At 39.1% G+C, this 20,613-nt stretch overlaps 2 protein-coding genes across 4 annotated transcripts in view; one reads left to right on the forward strand and one right to left on the reverse strand.

Annotated features, from left to right (window-relative positions):
• Nucleotides 1-203: 203 nt before the first annotated feature.
• Nucleotides 204-8,575, reverse strand: spg7 (SPG7 matrix AAA peptidase subunit, paraplegin). The gene is made up of 17 exons (XM_004067132.5): nt 8,152-8,575; nt 6,775-6,877; nt 6,587-6,676; nt 6,252-6,493; nt 6,020-6,159; nt 5,817-5,919; nt 5,616-5,741; nt 5,268-5,430; nt 4,580-4,753; nt 4,387-4,511; nt 4,205-4,307; nt 3,082-3,192; nt 2,886-3,001; nt 2,269-2,425; nt 2,023-2,186; nt 1,850-1,927; nt 204-1,030 (listed from the first exon to the last, which is right to left on the reverse strand). Exons 1-17 carry the CDS (start codon nt 8,371-8,373, stop codon nt 824-826), a joined length of 2,424 nt encoding a protein of 807 aa, XP_004067180.1. The 5' UTR covers nt 8,374-8,575; the 3' UTR covers nt 204-823.
• Nucleotides 8,576-9,521: 946 nt separating this feature from the next.
• The window catches only part of ankrd11 (ankyrin repeat domain 11), a 103,327-nt gene continuing 92,235 nt past the window's right edge, over nt 9,522-20,613 (forward strand). For 2 of the 3 annotated variants that reach the window (XM_023953418.2, XM_011490010.4), the window contains exon 1: nt 9,522-10,336. The gene's annotated coding sequence lies outside the window, so the exon portion shown is untranslated. The remainder of the gene's footprint in view (nt 10,337-20,613) is intronic. The other variant, XM_011490002.4, reaches the window with a different exon arrangement.

The following is a 20,613-nucleotide window of genomic DNA, read 5'->3' on the forward strand; positions in this document are numbered from 1 at the left end:
ACACTAATAAGGAGGTATATTTTAATGTAACAGAATAAAACTGCGTACAAAAAATGCTTTGATTTATCAAAATAGGCCCAGAGTTGAATGAAGGAAAAATATCACAAAATTACGAGCTAAAAGGGTGAAACAAAGAAAATTTTGACAAATGAGTCAGAAATGGAGAACGATGAAATAATGATTCACTTAAAAAAAAAATTCCATTTTTTGTAGACGTTTGCTTGTAGATGTTTTATTTGTAAAACTAAAGTTTGATTCCAAAATAAAGACAATAACTCATCCTTATGTGGAACCAAGAGCACAGTGTGCATCAGTTTGCTCAACAACATACCATCTTTGAATGGTTTCTTTTGTATAGGATGAAAATGAATTCCATTTAATTTTTAAAATAACTTACAAATTCTCTGCGAGATTCTTTAGCTGACAAATTTGTCTGTCAGGTAAGGAACAATAAAAAGGCCTTTAGAATGTTCTTTACAGTCACATGTTGCAAAAATCCTTTCAAAATAAATTATTTTACTCGAAACCTGACTATGTTCCTGAACATTTCTGGAAAATCAGAGCAGATGGATGTCATAAGTGCTGGATCCAGAAACTGCTGCAAATAGAGACAGCTTGTTTAAAATGTTATTATGGCCTAATGTATCAGCTGCAGCGAGCACACAGAATCCAAGCATGAGCATTACTGAAGAAGATTCATTCAGAAAAGCTCCACACGTCACAAACAGAGCTGCTGCTGGAAAGCTGCTTCATGCCATCCTCTAAACCTACAACAATCCATCAGACCAGTCTGAGAAGAGTCTGGAAACTATTGGGTTTGAACTCAGACCAATTCAGGATTGACGTCGTCCTGTCTGTGTTTGCGGGGGGGTGGCCGCGGTTCGTCTTCTCCCGTGTCTTGCTTGTCCCGCTCAGCCTCCACCCAGCTCTGAGGTAAGATCATCTTCTTGGGGCCGTGAGGGGGGGGGCCCAGCAGGGCTTCAATGTCGTCATAGTTCACCACCTCGCGTTCTAGAAGAGCGTTGGCCAACTGGAAAGAAACCATCACAGAAACCATCACATTTTTTAACCTTTAGTCTCTGAACTCATAGGTGTTTGAGCCAATCACATCGGCAGTTTAAAGTAACGCAGGAATGACACCAACCCCCCACATTAGTTTTGTTTTACTCAAAATTCGGAAGGTTTCAAAAAGATTTTAGCTTTCAAATGTTTGGTTTAAAACCAAAATAACTAGAGTTATGACCTAATTGTGATACCCGTTAGAGCAGGGGTGTCAGAATCCAGGTCACGAGCGGCGGTGTCCCAGTGCTCCTTTTTGGCTAAACACACCTGATCCAGGTAATGAGCAGCAGATAAGGCAGGATTTCTGGAAAAGCAGCAGGCCCTCCAAGCCTGAGGTTCAACCCCCATGCCTTAGAATAAATCCTCGAAACATCGTATATAGTTTAGAGGAGCGACATCTTTTTTTTTTGACATTTTGTTTTGACCTTGACTTGGCTTTGTTTTTGGATTTATACATTTTTATTTTGTCTGAACATGTTTGATTTTTGTTACAAACTTTAAAAAAAAAAAAGAGTTTATTCTCGATTTGTCATTTTTGCAGTTGAAATGAACTTTTCTAGACAATTTCAGCATCATTGTGGAGTGATTGTAGAGTATAATGAAAAATATCTCTAAAGAAAGAAGGTGGGGTTGGACTAAAAAGATGGATATCAAGCATCGTCTCAAAAAAAATAATAAAAAATTATTAGAGCAAATTGTAAAGTTGCAAAACAAATGCTCAAAAAGCCCCAGGGCTAGTAAGGGTTAATAAACATTAATAATAATACAAAGAAAGCAAACAACTGACCAGTGTGAGCTTGTCTCTGTTGTCCAGAAGCAGCTTCTCTGTGTGTCTGTAGGCCCGGGCTATCAACATCTTAGCCTCCTGAGAACATTTAAGGTTTAGGTCAAAGCAAGTCAATCTCTATTTCTATAGCACTTTTCAAAGCAACTAAGGAATACTCCAGTTGTGGAACCCACATGGTCCATCTGTTCCTGTAGGCCCTGGCTGAAAGGCCGGCGTCCAACAGCCCCCTGCTCCTCTGTTTCTGGGAACGAGACCTGCCCGACACTGTCACACATGCCGTACTGCTTCACCATGGAGTACGCCACCCGGGTCACCTTGCGCAGGTCGTCCTGAGCTCCTGAAGACGCAAAAAGATGAGGCTTTACAGCGTTTTGAACAGAACCCACACACAGAGGTGAGCAGGGGAATGCAGATGGTACCTGTGGTGACTTTGTTAAAGGTTATGGCCTCTGCAGTTCTTCCACCCAAAGCCATGCACATGCGCTCAAATAACTGCTCTTTGGTGAACAAATACTGGTCACGGGGCAGCATCTGAGCAAATCCAAGGGCGGCGTTTGTACGAGGCGCGATGGACACCTGAAAAACAAATCCAATTTTAGCGCCCTTTCGTCAGACATTTTTAAAAGTCAGAATAAATAAATAAAAATCCAAACTTTTGTTGTTGTTTTTAAAGATCTCAAAACAAGTTAATGAAGTCTGAGTTCAGACGGCTTTTAGTTTTTTTTCAAACTTTAGTGTTGGATGAACTTTGCAGGTTACAAAGACTCCCTGTAACATCCTTTAACTTTACTGCTGCGGGAAGTCAGGTCTGCTGGTTTGCTGTTATTCCAACCAATCAAATGCTTGATAAAGCAAGCCCCTCCCCTAAATGCCAGTACCACGTCAGACAATTCTACCTTTTCCCCTGGGTCTGTTGTAGCAGCTTAAACTCAGACTGTTTAGATTAAAATATAAAGTGATTGAAGGAACTTCAATGTAGAAGAGATACGACTTGCTAACACACTTCCATGCTGGACATATTCAGAGTTATTTACACCTTCAGCACGGCCTCCGTGTGCTCGAGCAGCCATCCCACTAATGCGTGTCCAGACTCATGGAAGGCCACCACCCTCTGCTCTTCTTTAGACAGGATCTTACTCTTCTTCACACTCCCTGGAATAAAACAAACAAACTTGCAGAGCTTTCTCGCCTACAAAGGGTTGCTTTACTCCAAACTACTGGGATCACTGTACCTGCTATGACTCTCTCCACTGCATACTCAAAGTTGAAAGTATCAATGGACTTTAAACCCTCTCTGGCAGCATGCAGAGCCGCTTCATTGCAGATGTTGGCAATGTCTGCACCTGTGGAGAAAAAAAGCCCAGATCTGGGTTTCCTGTGTGGGTTTACACTTTCCAGGTTTATGTAGAATGATAACACATCAGCAATGGATGAACAGATGGACCACCCATCAAAGAATGATAGCTATTTCCATAAGGAGAATAGGAGAGTTATATCTTTAGCTGAACAAATGAGATGTTTTTAAAGCTTTATGGAAAAGCCCACCCTACAATCTACCACGAGTTAAGGAAATTCAAGACCAAATGAATGAATGTATTTTAATGCTTTCATTTGCTGAAACACTGTTGCTTTAAATAGCTGAAATGATGACCAGGAGATGAAAAAGAGGACGAAGCACCTCAAGAGATAAAAGAGAACAGAAAACTAAGAAAAGATGAGTCCCTATAAAAATAACAAAAACTAAAGGAAACAGAACAATAAAGAAAAAAATTAATAAATGATTTGCCATTTTAGTCACGACTGGGGTAATTCTGCTAAAATGATGCCTAATACAACTGATTTGTTTATATTAATAAATTAAGACATTCATTAATTTTGTCAAATCAAATCAAATGATAATTGTACTCATGCAGAAAAATACATAATTCTAAAAGCACCACAAGCTTTAAGAATGTCATTCAATCAATAAAGCCTTATTTTGTTGTAGCTGCTGAACGCTTTTGCCGGCTAATTTTTACTTGATGTAATATACCTAACAAAAAGTACTTGTCATGAAAAATAGATTAAAACATGACAACATATGATAAATTAAAGTGGTTTTCTTTTATTTTCAACTGTGGTATGTGTAACAACATGAAAAAGAAAAAACGTAGGAAGTTCCTAAAAATGTGCTCAAAAATTACTGAAAAATAAGGAATTTGAGAACGAAAAATTCCTTAAAAAGTGTGAGACTTCCCTGGTGAAGGCACAGACTCCTTGACATTCATGTCAATAGTTTTGTTCGGGTGAAAATGACCCGGCGATAGTGCTCTAGGGTTAAAGATGCAGGTGACGGTGCAGTTCATGTACACGTACCACTGAATCCCGGGGTGAGCTCTGCCAGGCGCAGGGAGTAAAAGTCAGCGGGCTGCGTCAGCTTCAGCATCTTCAAATGCTGCTCAAAAATCTCCTTCCTCTCCTGAAACGTGCATGAAAAAGTTTGCTTTCTGACCAAGCTTTTTGAACATAAACCCGAATAAAAGGGAGTATGACAGCACCTGCAGAGTGGGCAAATCTATGAAGATGTGTCTGTCCAGCCTGCCGGGCCTCATTAGAGCATTATCTAGGATGTCTGCTCTGTTAGTGGAGGCGAGGACTATAACGTGGTCTGTTGTTCCCATTCCTGCAAAAACAAGAGGACTTTATGTCGATCTGCAGCCTTAAGAGGCTTTTTGATGTTTATTTACTGACCATCCATCTCTACCAGCAGCTGGTTGAGAGTCTGCTCCTCTTCCGTGTTGGAAAAGCCAGACATGTTGGTGGAACGCTTTTTGCCTACGGCGTCAATCTCATCAATGTACACAATGCAGGGCGCTCGTGCGCGGGCCTCTTTGAATAGACTCCTGACTCGCGCAGCACCGAGACCTGCATGAAAGCAACACGGGGTCAGAGCGTTAATCCTGCTCACTTTGTTCACTGAAACAGTGAATCTTACTGAGCGGCTTTGCATGAGTTAGTACAAAAAACAGATCTGCTTCTGTGGTCTTCTAGGCCAGTGGCTCACAATGTTTCAATGAAGTTTTCTTCAGTAAAGTACTTCCTAAGGCCTTAGTCAAAACTGCCCTTACAAGTGGATCCGGGCTGTCTGCAGGTAAAACATGGGCACACCTGCACGGCCACAGATGGCCTGCAGGAAAAGCAAAATCCTGGACCGCTTGATGAGACCATACAGTGAAAATGTTCATGCAGTGAGTGTAATCTATAACAGAAATTACAAAAGCCTTGGGACTTCCAAGAGCCACACATACCCATAATTCAGAACCACTGCTGAAAGCCACAAGTCCTATAAAAGGACTTATTCTGACATTGTGCTTTTGTATTATACCTATCTATCATAGTTATTAGCTTAGGCCGTATTATTGGCGATATTGGTACCCACCTCCGATAACCTCCACAAACTCAGAGCCAGCCATGGCCAGGAAGGGGACCTGGGCCTCTGTAGCGACAGCCTTGGCCAGCAGGGTCTTGCCACATCCGGGAGGACCGAGTAGCAGCGCGCCTTTGGGGACTTTTGCCCCCAGCTGAAGGTAACGTTCTGGACTCTATCAATAAACACAAATATCCACTTAATCTACTCTAGATTTTTTGTGAGATACAAAAGACTTTGCTAGAAAAGCTATTTAAACTTCAACAAACTGATCTCTGTCTTCTTAAAATGCATTCCACGTCCAGAGAGTGTGAGCCGTATCCAGAAGGAAAATGTCCTAAATGAATGACAACGTCTCACCTTTAGGTAGTCGACAAATTCCTTCACTTCCATTTTAGCCTCGTGCATTCCTGCGACATCTTTGAAGCTCACACCTTTACCCGATTTACCGTCCACTATGGTGAACTTGGCCATCTTCAGCTGATTCTGTTGAGTTTACAGTCAACTTCGATTAGTCTCCAGCCAAACTAAAAGGCTGCAGTGAATACTTTTGTTACTCACAAAAGCACTAAAGCCACCTTCTCTGCCCCCCATACCAGCCAGACGAAAGATGTACCAGAGGATAGCCACACCAATGGCAGCCATCCCCAGAGCATAGACCGCACTGCACAGAGAGAAGAGAAAAATGTTTGCAGTCCAGAAGAAAGAGTCATGTGCTGATTTAAAGTCTGCTCTCTGAGGAAAAAAAACAAACATTTTCTTACTTCCCAAAAAATCCTGTACGTTTGTAGGACACTGGAATTCTGTCTTTGGTGTCGATATTCAGCTCTTCCTCAGCTGCCCTCAGCTTTTCCTCAAATTTGTCAATGTTGGCAACCTGCATCCTATACATGAGGGCCAGTCTCTGCAGGGAAAGTAAGCCACATGAACCCCTACAAGCTTCTGGCGATTCAGAGAGCAATCGTCTGCTTGTAAAAAAACATCCAGGAAACATACAGGCCTTCCAAAGATGACAGCTCCGGGATGAAGGTAGATTTCCACGATGTCGCTCTCAGGAACAACCTGCACACGTGACACCTCTCCCTTGGCCAACATCTCGTTGACAAAGTCGTTCCAGGAGATGTTGCCTCCGCTGGTATTGATGGAGTTCAGCAGGCTCATGATGAGGGCGATGATGAAGAGAGTCCGCAGGCGCTCTCTGTACATCTGGTCCTCCTGCTCACGCCGCTTCTTCTCCTCTAACAGGTGAGGATGAAGGAGAAATCAGGGAACACTAGTGCGACGCTTAAAAAGAAAATGTGTTAAGAGGGCAGAATGACTTGATCTCATACCTTCATCTTCTTCAGGCGATTTTTTCTTTGGCCCATCATTTTTGTTTTTCTGTTGTTGAGACCGAGATGTGCTGAAAAATGTTGTCGCCCCTGAAACAAAAGGGTTACCTTTGATTCATCAAGTCTCCATGAGCAGGATGACAAAATAAATAAAAATGTAACAAAAATGCAGTGAAGTGAATCCTCACCTAATAGATTTATCAAACCAATGGGGTTCCTTAATAGATTGTTCCGGATTAACTCTTTACCGAGCCCAACCATGCCAGGACTCAAAGGTCTGTGGAGGAGACTCTGAAATTTGGAGGGGGAAAGAAGGGACGACAGAAATTTCATTTGTTAATGAAGGTCTTTGTGAAAGAACAAGCAAAACACGATTCCACTTGAGTGCAACAGAAGGTTTTCTTTTAAATCCCTTCTATTTATTTATTTTTTAAACTAATGAATTAAAAAAAAATAAACATAAAAGTATAACGATGAAAGACAACATGCAAAGTTCAAAAAGGGGCTTTGGATGAAGATTAAAGACCCACTTCGATCGTCTTTTGATCTGTTGTAAAAGTCTTTTAATTATTATTATGCTGTTTTTACCCCAAAGACCTGGATCATTTTCTAGGACATAGTTTCTGCAGAGTGGCAGGAGTTCATCAGAAATTCACTTCTGAGTTATGAGCGGGAATACTAGTGCAGACTGAGCCTGTCCTCATTTCCCATCATCATCATCATACACTCTCTCTCACTATCTTACAGCCCCCAACCTAACATTACTGGTGCAACAAAAATTTTGGATCCATCCAGCCGTACAGTTTTGAGCCAGATGTCAGAGGAGGAAAACAGCGACGTACACGGATCTATTTGTCTGCAAGTGGATGCATCAGAATGAAGTGGAGCAGGGAGCTGGTGGCTCGCCAACTGCAGCACCTACGTCCCTACAACGGCTTTTTTCAAACGGCGTTTTTAGTCTGCTCCTGATTCACAATGATTTGAAAAAAGAACTTCTCATGATGCAATTTTAATCTTAATTTTCATGTCCTCCATCGCGGAAACAAATGCCACAAAAAAAGCCAAAAAACAACAAAAGCACAATTTTCATCCGAGTGAGTCATTAACAACGTATAGACTAGTCCAAACTCCTTTTTGAATATATACCAACAGCATTTGTAGAGAATTACAATAAATCAGCACAAATGTTGAACATATGTTGGACAAAAAAGTGAATATCAATTAATCTTGCCTATCTTTCTTGTCTCCCTATTAATATATCAGTCTTTATATTTGCTTTGAACTTCTTCATAAAACATTTTCTTTAAAGCACAAAGAAAAAAAGACTTGTGGATGCATGTTCTCTACAGAAATGTTTTTATTAACTCTGATCCTGAGGGCTGCAGAGACCTGGTGTGTGTGACATTTTAGACAAGAATCAATTCAAACATGTAAAACAAAACAACATCTACAAGACTGACCTTTTTTTTAGAACACAATGCATGAATATGGGACACTACAGCCACTCATCATGTCTCCACATCCATTGATTGTCAGAGTGCAGATTGGATTGATGTCTGCCTTACCTGAATGAGTTTCTCCTGTGGCTGACCTTTGAAAGTCCGCTCTGACATGGAAACCAGCGTCTTCCTAGCAAACGCATTGCTGAACAGGACATGTTTCACTGTGACCCTGGATGTCAGCCTCGAAGCTAACGTATAATAATGCAAGTTTCGTCTCGAGGGCGTCCAAAAACATCTGCTGCATTTCCTACTGACGCCAGCACAGTGTTGCAACAAAGCTGACATGGTGCACGGTCTCTTCCAGAATGAGCTTTAAATCTTTATCCGCGACGACATAGCCGTAGATCGTCCATAAAGCTCAAACTAGTGGTTGTGAAACGCTGTTTATCATCGTAGCTTTAAGTCTCAGCTAGCATTATTCAACAGAAACAGAGGAGCTCCCTCCTTCTTGGACGTCATATACAGTTTTCAGACAGAAACTGTGGGCATTACTGCCACCTACTGACATGGAGTTTGAAAGACAAGTTGGACATACGCTAGAAAATAAAATAGGATAAACCAGGTGTTCAGGATTTCCAAAACTCAAATGCATCAAGTTCAACATGTGGGGGGGAAAAAAAACACAACATATAAGTTTCTTCATATATTAATCCGCAACTTTAGTCATCAACTGTGTAAAATCAGAATAAACTATTGTAGTGCAAGGACTGTCCGCCAGAGAGCGCCATTGTTCAGTAAATGACGGTTTCTTTGGCTTTGCTAGAGTTGTTTTTGTGGAACACAATCCGCGATAAAAGCTAATTACGCTTTCGTTTCAATTTATAATCACACATATTGCACAATTGAAATGTACATTATTCATCTTCCAAGCTCAAATTGAATAAATTATTAGTTTCAAATATTTTATTTACATTCTTCTTTTCCGAAGCATTTCGGAGACTGTTCCATTTTACCGCCACCCAAGTTGTAAACAGTCACAGCAGTGTTGAATTGGGACGTTTGCAGTTCAATTTGACTGGCATATTCATTGACCCAATAAGAGAAGGGTTGTTGTTTCTAGCCAATAAACGTCTGCGTGTCATCTCTTCCCGTTGCGCTAAATCTTTAGGTACGTTAGTTTTATGGTCCAGTGCATCCCGTTTGAGGTAAACTATATGTCATCTATCACCGTCAAACGTCGTATTCACGCCCCACGGCGGGTTATTTGTGTTTCTGCGCCGCCTGTAGGACTCAACATTTACAAATGATTCGCCACAAAATATAATCTCTCATTTTATTATGGTAACTCGGATTAGAGTGGGTTTTGTCGGACTGAGGAATAAGCTTGCTGGAAAATTATTTATTTATAATTATGTAATAAAAATGTATGATGTGCCACGTTCCCTGTATACAATCCATATGGAGAAAAATTAGACTCAGTCGGATTTGTGCGCATTCACACATGTGGATATTTTAACCAACACACAACCTGGAGGCTTAAATGAAAAGCGCTATGCGTTCACAAACATAAAAACGAGTAGACCCTTTGCCTGCGCTCCATTTCGTTTTCTTGGCTTTCCAACTATATCATGGAGCTTGGTCAGTTGTGTTTGAAACTGCGTGTTGTATTCGGCCACGTTGGAGTTCAACGTGCCCTGACTTTGAATGCAGATTTGCACCCTTTGAGGATCCAAAATGGCGTCCGTTTCTCGATCCAAAGGAAAGGGATCCGCCTTCAGCGGAACCACCAATCAGAGCGCTCGTTTCATCCCGGACGTGTTTCCGTCCCAGCTACACACTGAAGTCAAAGGCCGCTTCGATAACCGCTCGAATGGGTTGGCTGAGAGGATTAAAGCGAAACAAAAATATGGTCTTTTGAAGGTTTACGTCCACCATGGCTAGCCTAAAGACATACCAATGGATTCCTAAACATTCTTAGGTTGTGGTGAAGGTGAAATTGCTGCGCCGTTAACGAAATCTTGAGGATATTTTACTTTTTTTCCCTTTGGACGTCTGTTTGTTGCTCTTCTCGGGTTTAACAAGCTAGCGCTAGCCTCTATCCTGGTTAGCTTTTTATTTTTCTTTTTTCTTTTTTTATTTTGGCTGCGATGGTCGTCGCGACTTTATGCGGATGTCTTCGGACCTTAAATCCCACCAACTATTACTAATGGGACTACCCAGCATCCCCCAGAAACATTGCGACATAGATTAAACGTTTAATATTTGGATATCTATTTGATTTACTTGGAAATCCACCAGAGACAGAGAGGTGAGTCCCATCTGCCCCTGCATGCTGGTAACAACAACAAACCGATTTCTGCTGCTTGACATGGTTTAAATATGCTACAATTAAGGTCAACGTGCAATGGATGTGATCATTTATTTATAGATTTTACATTGCTAGAATTATATGCAAGTTTCATAGTTATATAATAAAACAGCTCACGTATTTCCTCTCAAATACCCTATTTTGATTCTTAAGTATGTGATATTTCTAAGCAGGGTTGTGTCGGGAGGAATACAAATAACATATCTGTGAGAAATAAAAAATGTATTTATACCTATATTATCATTAGGTTGATCTTGTTCTTGCATGGACGGATCATTTTAGTGCATGGTAAAATAAATATGATAGAACAAGGATGATTTTTTTTTTGTAAATATTTACTAAACAATTACTACTGCATACATTCACACATCAGTCATTTTTGGGAAATACTGATATTTTTGGCTTGCATGTTTCCCCCCTAAAATCTAAAGGGAGGCTAATTTTATTTTGTTTTTAATATTTAGTGCTATAATCAGTCTATACTGTATCTAGAAGTATTAAGGAGGGGGTTCATCTACTACCCAGACAATAATTAACACCATATTTCTCATGAGATTGCTCCGTGTAACGTCCAAATGTTGACCTATTTCCCTTTTAATGATGCAGAGGCAGTGCTGATTTAGCAGTTGATATAACGTACTACTGTTTTTCCAGTTGGGTTTCAATGATAAGGTTTTGGCTATAAAGTATTGCTCTAATGTTTAGAAATGTGGGCTAAAAATTTTATACAGGCGATGACTTAGAATATACTAGAATCAATATGATTTGTAGGCTTGCTTAAATCATCAAGCTGATAACATGGTATGTTGTTTGTTTGGTCATTTGCTTGTTTCACTCACAATTTACTGCTTTCCTACTAAGGTGGATCAAAGGACAATTGTAGAGGGATTGTTTACTGCGTAAAATGACATAAAAAGAGCAACATGATGACATGGCAGGGTTTGGAGTGAAGCGCTGAAGGAAAGTAAAATCAGGGAGATGCTCTCCATTCTGATGCAGCACCGTCAATGTTGAAAACACTGCAGTGGGGATGATGGTGTTTTCCACCAAGATGCTATGTGTTGTGGCTGTTTTTTAGGCGTTCATGTTGACTTCACTGCAGGGGTAGTGATGCATACCTCATTGGCTACAAGCTTTTTGCCCAACATGTTTTTGCCTTGTTTTAATGGCTAAATATTTGAACCTTTGTGGTTTATTTGATCATTTTCTGTCAGAAAGGCGGACATTTCAACTGCAGTTCAGATTGCCTTGTTTTTAACCTTCTGTCTGGCTGCTAGTTTTGAGATTTTTCTCCTGTTTCTGGAAGAGTTGCTTAAAAATCGAACCATGGCCCCCATCTGCAACAGCATCAAAAACATTTTTGGGTGCAAAAGTCACAAGAGAGGCATGGAAAAAAGTCTGTTCAGATTTTTGTTATTTGGTTTTTCCCACATTATTTTTAACTGATGGCATTCTGTATTTAACAAATGGATCTCACTGATTTATGTAGATGTCCTATGAACTTGGATTTGTTTATGTCTGTTAATGTGACTTTAGCATACTTGGCTGTTTTACATCAAGTCGGGATTAGCATCACAAACATTTTAGGAACCCCCTTGAGCTCACTCAAACTGCACTCCGCGAGAAATGTGGAAATTGAATCACATAAAGGCCCGTACACACCGGGACGAATATTCGCCAGGCGTTATTCGCCAGCGTTTTTCACCACGTTTTTTGTGTTCACACCCAGGCGATTTTCGCTGACGATGAGCCGAGCGAACATGCAATTTCATTCCCTGACATTAGATGGCGCTTAATGTAAACAGAAATACTCCTGTACACAAGGTGGCGCTGCGCAACTTTACGCTTCTTAAAGTCGCTTTTCACTCAGAAGAAGAGAGCAAGTACTTACACGCTTGTCAGAATCAAACAAAGAAAACATGAATATTTCAAGCACCAGTAGCTCCAACTGGTGCTTGGTTCGGGGATGTTTTAGAATGTCCGTCATTATTGCTTCGCGGCTGTGTAGATGCTACTTGGCGTCTATCTTCTTCGCTGGTATGTGTGCTCAGCAAGGCAGTTTTGTGTTTGAGCGCCCCCAAGTTGTGTTTTACTGTAACTTCAGAAGCTCCAGACACGTGAGCAAAAGCGCCATTCTCATTGGTCGAGTAGATTTCGACGCGACGCGTCGAAAAAAAAAAACGAACCCGAGGCGTTTTTTTTTTTTTTTTTTGACGCTTTGACGCGTGGCGTTTTTTCGCGTCGGTGTGCACACTCTCATTGGGGCCCTTTGTTTAGTCACGAGGCGTTAAACGTTGGCGAAAATCACCGGCGAAATTCGTCCCGGTGTGAGCGGGCTTTAAGACTTGTATCAGATATGGTCAAGTGTATATTTTAGTCCAATGTGTGTTACTAACTTAAAATAGCTTTTGATAAAGGTGTCCTCTAAGTAATAATGTGTGTATAGTTTCTTTTTTTCTCCCTTTTTAAATATGGTCCAATACAGGGAGCGTACTTTTATCATCAAATCTACTGAAGTAAGAGATTACCTTGTATTTGTTTATCTGGCTTTCAGTAGGCTTGCACACATAAGTCAGTCAAAAGGTCGTGAAACTAGAGAATAGGTTTAACAGCGAGGGGATAGAAGTGAAAGCGAATGAAGAGTGTTTAGTCAGATTGAACAGTAAGTTGGTTTTGTAAAGCTACATTTTTTTATATAAATATGTAGAAAATACTTTGTTTTTATTAGTTTTGTAGGGCATTATTGGTTATTCTATTTGTGTTACTGGTACATTTTTTGTTTTTCATTTTATTTTTTATAATAAAAAAATACAATGCATTTCAATGTAATATGTATATGACATTGCAGTGGGGTCAGATTTGTGCTGTTTGTACTCTAGAAGATCAAAGTTGTATTTTAGGAGTTGAACTAAATGAGTAGCTGTGGATGTTGTAAGAGGGATAAGTCTTTAGCCACCAGTCTGCTTTGGTTTCTGAAGGCTCTCCCCTCCCCCTCCCACGCTTAGAGTGTGGTCCTTTTAGGTAAACAAGCATGGCTACTCCTGTTTCTTGACTCTCTTGGCCTCTTCCTGCTTGTGTATAGACTCTTCCTGTGCTGTATGTTTGAGTTATATGCATGTTTGACTGCTTCCCTGCAGTTTTAGTGAATAATCCAATGTCAGCTGAAGCTTTCGGAAATTTATCCTGGTTCTTTGCCCCCTTCCCTATCTTCAAAGGGAAATGGAACAAAATGGCGGGCCTACTGTTTCCCTGGGGTACTGCATAGTCTCATACGTGGTTTTAGGAAGTGCTGATGGTTGATGATGTTTTGGATTTCATTAGGTTCTGCTGAGCTTCTGTGCTAACGTTTTTTGCAGCTTTTTCTCTGTGCTAAATGTCTCAACCACCAAAGGGAACCGTTTCTCAATAAAAACATTCTTCCCCTTTTACTGAAATGTACTTCAAACCCTGGACCATTTTAATTAAAAGTTTTGAAAAGTAACACAATTATTACCATGACTATTATTGATTATGGGAATTTAGATTTTTTGATGTATTGTTTTGGAGGATATTTTGCAAACATTTTTGTTTCATCATGATAGCACCATAAAGCTGGTAACTTGTGTTTTATTTATTGGTGATCCAATTGTATGATTTTAATTTTACCTCTTAATAACCACGTTATTGTCAGGCAAGTTGGTTGCATTAAGATTTAAGTACAATTTAGAAAAGTACTATGAATAACTACAATTTAGATTTTTTTCTTTTTGTCGAAATATTAAAAAATAGAAAGCTATCTGTCCTCATCAGCTTTCACTGATCCGCACATTTGGTTTGGCTGAGATTTTTATGCCAGATACTCTTCCTGTATTTTATCTGAGCTGGGGACCAGCACAGGGAGATCCAGACCCGGGCCCCCTTGTGGCTACATATTTAGGCTGTAGAATGAAGGGTCTTGTCTAAGAACCCACACTGGATTTAGCCATTGACTGTATAAGAGCATGGGACTGAGCGATCCCTTTCCCCTCACGTTCCAAACAGGAAGTACCCACTGGCATCAAAAAGCCAAAATCCCATACCCTTTTATAGAGAAATAAACAGCTATTACTCAGTCATTATATCTGTCAGAATTCTACCTTTTTAAAATGTACTTGCTAATCCTAATTCTTTCACGATATTTTTCTTTATTGCAAGTTATTCACTAAAAACATGTGGTGCCCGCTGGCCCCCACCTTGATGTTTAATTGACAAATTTGCCCAAGCCCGCTTTCAGTATTTGCCATAGAAATGTTGACTCAGACTGACTCAAACCAATCACTGTCATCTGGTTTCAACATATTACAGAAGAATGTATCGATGAAAAAAGGTGACTGAATTGGCTTCTTTTCACTTTCTATGGGTGACATCACACTTACTCAGTCCAGTTTTCTTGTACAGTCAATGGATTACGCCCCCTGGGAAAGGAACCCTGGTTTCCCATCCGCCAGTCCTGCACGCAGCTGACCGAGCCTTCCAGCCGCTTTTTCTCATTACTTTTAATTTTTTGGATCATTCTTTTTTTTCCATCAATACAAGGTTAACTAACAGAAGACATTATGTAAGTTTAAATTTCTTATGAAATATAGAACTGTATCTGTATCTGTAGAGAGCCTCAGGCAGTTCTAGTAAAACAAGTGATCACATTTGTCAGCCAGGGCAAGAATTTTCTTTTTAGAGGTCTTCAATGTGGGGACATTTGGTGTTTGATTGGAAGTTCTACTTTGCAGGAGGCCTCTGGGTAATTTTACAATTCATTCATAAGTTTGAAAACATCCTAAGGTTTTGTTAGTCAGCTCTGGAGCTGATGGCAGTCTGAGTAATCTGCCCCTTTGGGCAGCTATGTCCTGCTCTGTCCAGCTTGTTTAAGATGTCAATGAAAAGACAAGTTTTCTTACTTCCTAGCTCTATCATATTTCAGTTTGTTTCTCCTATGTTGTCATTGGGGTTTTTTTTCTAGAACCTTTTTTAAATGTTAGGATAAAATCATGGATGTGTCTTAATAAATAAGGGACGTAGTATTTTTCAATTTCAGTATGTTACTAAGATGAAATGTTCTGTGCCACCTGCCTTAGTACTTTAAGACTAGAATACACCATACCATTTTTTGAGAGAAGTATATTTTTATCCCATTTACTTTCTTCTCAACTTTTAAAGTAATGCAAGAACCGAGAATAGTGACAAATATTGTTAAAGGTGATGACAGATACACCAGAAGTGAATGCCTTACCGCAAAGTAGGGCTGCATGATATGAGGAAAACTTGCGATATTAGTGATCAATATTGCGATGACGATATAACTTGCGATAATGGCGATAGAAATTTATATATACAAGTTCTGGGGGGGGAAAAAAAGAAAAGTAAACATTTTTGCCTTTAACACTGGAGCTTTAGCTCCAATGTTTACACTCTTGTGACTATAGTAACTCCTCATGGTGCAATTAATGTAATTCCAGCAGATTCTGAAGTGGAGAAAAGCAGCCTCGTACTGATGTGCAGCTGTGTAAATCAACATTAATCAGCTGATTTTTGCAGCGGCAAAAAGCGGCTTTAGAATGCTTTATACCTTAAACAGTTGCATATTGGTGCAAAGTGAATATGAAAAGCCACTTTTTTCCGCTGCAGAATCAGCTGATTCATGGCGATTGTGTGAATGGTCAAGAATTTACAGTATGTCAAAGAGCATTTTAAATGTTAAATATAGGCTGACACTCTGAATTATAAAATAGAAAGAATTAATTTAAAAATCTTGTGATCAATAATGTGACACCATGTGACTGCAAGCACGACCGGGAGGCTGTACTGGAAAGTGATTTTTAGCATGTTCATTTAAGATTTTAGGAAGTTTTTGGTTTTTTGCTAATGTCTAAAGTAGAATTATGCTGACATTACTTCATGGCATTGTAATCATGTTTGACATTTTAGTAATTCCCCCTTACAATTTTAGATCTTTCTTGAACCAGAATTGATCCAATAATTTAGATATTTTGCTTTAATTTTTTATTAAGTCATAATGCATCACTAACAACATGTTGTGTGAAACATAATCTATTTGGGCAGTTTTATTCATTAAACTGAATGCTTTAATGCAGAGATTTTCAGTTGTTTTTTGTTTTTGTTTCATAATTAAGCTACTCAGTTAAGGGGTTGTTTTAACCACAGACTTTTTTTTAAGTCTGTGGACGATGAGTCTGTATGCCATATTATTTATCCTATGTTGAGGAACAGCAAAAAGGGTGAATGCAAAGGCATCAGGACAAAGTGTTAGGTGGGGGATGGAAGAGGTAATGTGGCCTGTCTGAATCTCAATCACCAAGGCTCTTCAACAAGGCTGGCCTTTTGATGGGCCAGCTGCAGCCATTCATCCATCCATTCACATTGAAATGCAACAACAGGAAGAGGGGAGGGTGTGATGGGCTGGGGTTGCATGGGATGGGCCTATGAGCTTGTGAGGGTGGGATGAAAGTGAAAAGCAAAAGCATACTTAAATACCAAAGGGAGGAGTTCTGCCAGTTGGGCCCCATGCCCCTGCTCACAAATACACAACCATACTTTGTTTTCTCCTCATATTGGGTAGTATACATTCACACAAAGAATGTAGTCACCCCTTTTGACTAGCAAATGATTTTTACAACTCAGCTATTTTCTGTCTGCACCCAAGCTGGTTTTTGTAAAGCGCCTAGTTCATTCTCTTGTCTTTATTTAATATTACCATACTGTTTACTGTGTGTGTATATATGTTTATGTGTGTGCATGTATAATTAGTTGTTGGCGTTGACGAATCAACTATTAAAAATCGTCAATGTTAATTTGGTATTGTTTGAGTGTTGACGTCAATGATATAAAGGAATCCAGCCTATTGGGAAAAAAAGCATAAAGGGATTTATTTGATTCGTTAAATACTTCCACAAGATTGTCTTAGCACATTTACGGTTACCATTTATTGCAATTTTTGCCAACTTTTGCGATATGCTTATTGCACAGCTTTATATCACGATAATGATAAATTTGCTAATTATTGTGCAGGCGTAACTTACATGTAACAAAATAATGTTGGGGTTTGCGAGACTTTAACACGCCAGTTTTATAAGTGACTTTAAAATGGGAGTAGGCTAAATACTATATAACTCAAGGACAGTTGTTGATTCCTTTTTAAAATTGTACCCATTTTTGCAAACTGGTTTGCTTCCTTTATGGCCAGAAGAGCTATTCTTGTTGCCTCTAGATCCTACAAGCCATATTAAATGACTGTATTTTTCGTACTATAAAACACACTCTTAAGCTGTAAAAAAAAAAAAAAAAAATTATAGTGGTCCTTATAATACGGAGCGCCTTATGTATGGAACAACATCTGATGGTGCCCACTGATGTCACAGCGATTCTGAGAGGTACATGGCGCTCTGTCAAAATGTTTTGGGTTGGGTGTTATTGTAGATATGGTGACCTTGATTACGTGTAGCATTGGACTGTTGTTTATTTGTATGTTTGGCTAACAAGGTTGGTAGGTAGTTAGCAAAGTCACAGTAATGTTTGTTTTAGGAGTATCAGTCAGTTTTTTTATGTGTTAGAAACAAGTTTTAGAAGTACCATGAACACAGTTAATAAAGTCTTACTGACTAACAGACTTATCTCTGACTGTTGCTTGGCTTAACGCATTTTATAGTTCAGTGCGCCTTATATGAGATAGGTTTGAAAATAGACTATTCATTTGTGGTGTGCCCCTTATAATTCTGTGCACCCTATAGTTCAGAAAAGAAAGTATTGTCCAGTTGCACCACAATTTTGGCACCACAATTTTGCTTTGTCTATCGCTTATGTTCCAACTGGCACATTTTTAAAAGCATATCACTTTTGAGAAATGACCAGGACAACTTTGTTTACTGCTTGTCTATATAAAGTTATCCATAAACCTTTTAAACTTTCATCTCAACTTTTTTTCAAATTATTGTGTATTGAAATCTTTTTCAATTTCTTTTGATTGTTTGCCTATGCCATTTTTTGTTGTGCGCAATTCATATCAATTACGTAATATTTAGTGGTTCTAGGAATGTATTTCAATTGTTTTTTTGTAAATATTGACCTTGTTATTTGTTTTTCTCAAGCGTGTTTTTTTTTTTTTTGCAAGCTCAATTTTCTGTGTAGAATTAGACTGATCACCTAGACAAATTCTGAACAGTTGAGCATAATGTATACATACTTGAAAGACTAAAACAAGTGTAAATGATTTATACTAAATAGATAAAGCTGTTGCTGTCATAATTGCTAGTATGACATAGTTATGTCATATAGATTCTGTGCTTGGTGGATTTAGGACGAAATGCTGTTGGTAAACAGTTGTTGGTATTTGAAAGCTCTCTTTGCAGTATTGTCTATTGTTTTTCATAATTTACTCTCTTATTTATAGGGCGTGACAATTTGTCTAAATTTTTCATTTGACATTTCTACAAATACCACTGTAGTTTTAACGAAGAATAGGGACCATTGTATTTGGAAAGCATTTGCAGGAGACTGTTCTCTTTGTCAACCTCACAAATCTGGCTATAGCATCCTGTCTGGAACTTTAATGTCTTGTAGGGCTCCTCGACCTTGGTCCCCAAGATCTACCACCCTGCCTGTTTTACAGCTCGGAATGAGGAGACACTTGCCAATCAGCAAAAAGCAGCGCAGAGAGAACTGTAAAACATGTTGGTAGATCACGGGGACCAAGGTACTGCAGCCATGGTGCACAGTTTCATCTCGCAGTTGAGTTTTTTAGTAGGCCTTTGTGTTCACATTATATTTTTGTATTTCATATAGTGAAAGTGCTCTAATAAATTGGTTTTGAGGCAGATAAAGTAAGACTTGACAATGAGGAAAACTGCATGTGAAAGACCTTTTGAGCAAATCTTTCCTTTCATAATTTCTCATTCAGGCCTTGGATTAATTTTACATCTGGGATTAAGGTTCTGCTGTCATCCAAACTTTAATATAAAAAATGCATAGTTTATGCAGAGTGGCAGTAGTGACAGTATCTCATTAGAAATTCACCTCTGAGTTGTGGGTGGGGCTGTTGGAGTGGAGTAACCCCGTCCCCCTTCCCCTCCCTGTTGCTGAGAGCTCAGAGCAGGGAGCTTGTAGCATGTCACAAATGAGGTATTTTTGAAACAGCATTTTTTTTCGTATGCTCCTGATTTACAACAATTTGAATAAAGAAATACCCAGAAATGTCTAGGTCTTTAATCTACTGTTTGCATGCCTCACATGTTCCTTATTATTTATAAAATGTATACACAGCTGTTGCCACAGTTCAATGACAAAAGCTTTTTTTAGATGAGCACAAAAATGAAAGGAAAAAAAAATCATTTTTCAACCCAGTTTGTAATATTAGCTTTATTCAGGTCACATTTTTCTTATTTAAAATGTATTTTCCAGTATGGCATAAGCAAACTATGAATTTGAAAAAATTGTGAACCCACAGTGTTTTGTAATTTAATATTACATTGAAATACTGTAAGCCGCCTTGTCCATCTCAAAATAGTGCCAGCATACTGCATACATGCACTCTGCCACAGCACAACACTCACATTTTCCTCTAGTAGAGAATGGAGTGTAAACACCCCATAATATCTTAAGAGAGCTGTCTCTGTGCCACATTTAGATATTGAAAAAAACTTTATGTTGAAATTTTACCAGTGTGTAGTGCTTTTTATTTACGGATTATGTATACTTTATTTTTTTTGTAAAGTATGCTAGCAGTTAGGCCTGCACAATATACCGCAAATTTATCGTCATCGCGAAATCAAGCTGTGCAATATGCATACCGCAAAAGACGGCAAAAATCGCAATAAATGATTACCTTAAATGTGCTAAAACAATCTCATGGCAGCTTGAAATATTGAACAAATGAAATAAATCCCTTTATGCATTTAACCAATCGGAAGGACCCGTTTACGTTGTTGATCAATCAAATGAGCCCTTTTATGTTTGATGTTTGCCTCCTACGTCGACAAGGGTCATTTGGAGTATAATTTTTAAACTGTTGCAGTGAAATGGAAATTATGTTTTTGTTTTTTTTGGCTGTTTGTTTATATACCGCAATTTATATCGTTATCGCAATATTAATTACCAATATCGCATATCGCAAGTTTTCCTCATATCGTGCAGCCCTACTAGCAGTAAAATGGAAAATTACCAATTTTGTGCATAATTGCTCACCACTTATT

Source organism: Oryzias latipes, chromosome 3 (genome assembly GCF_053564925.1).
Source record: "Oryzias latipes strain Hd-rR chromosome 3, Olatipes_Hd-rR_3.1".
Taxonomy (NCBI): Eukaryota; Metazoa; Chordata; class Actinopteri; order Beloniformes; family Adrianichthyidae; genus Oryzias; species Oryzias latipes.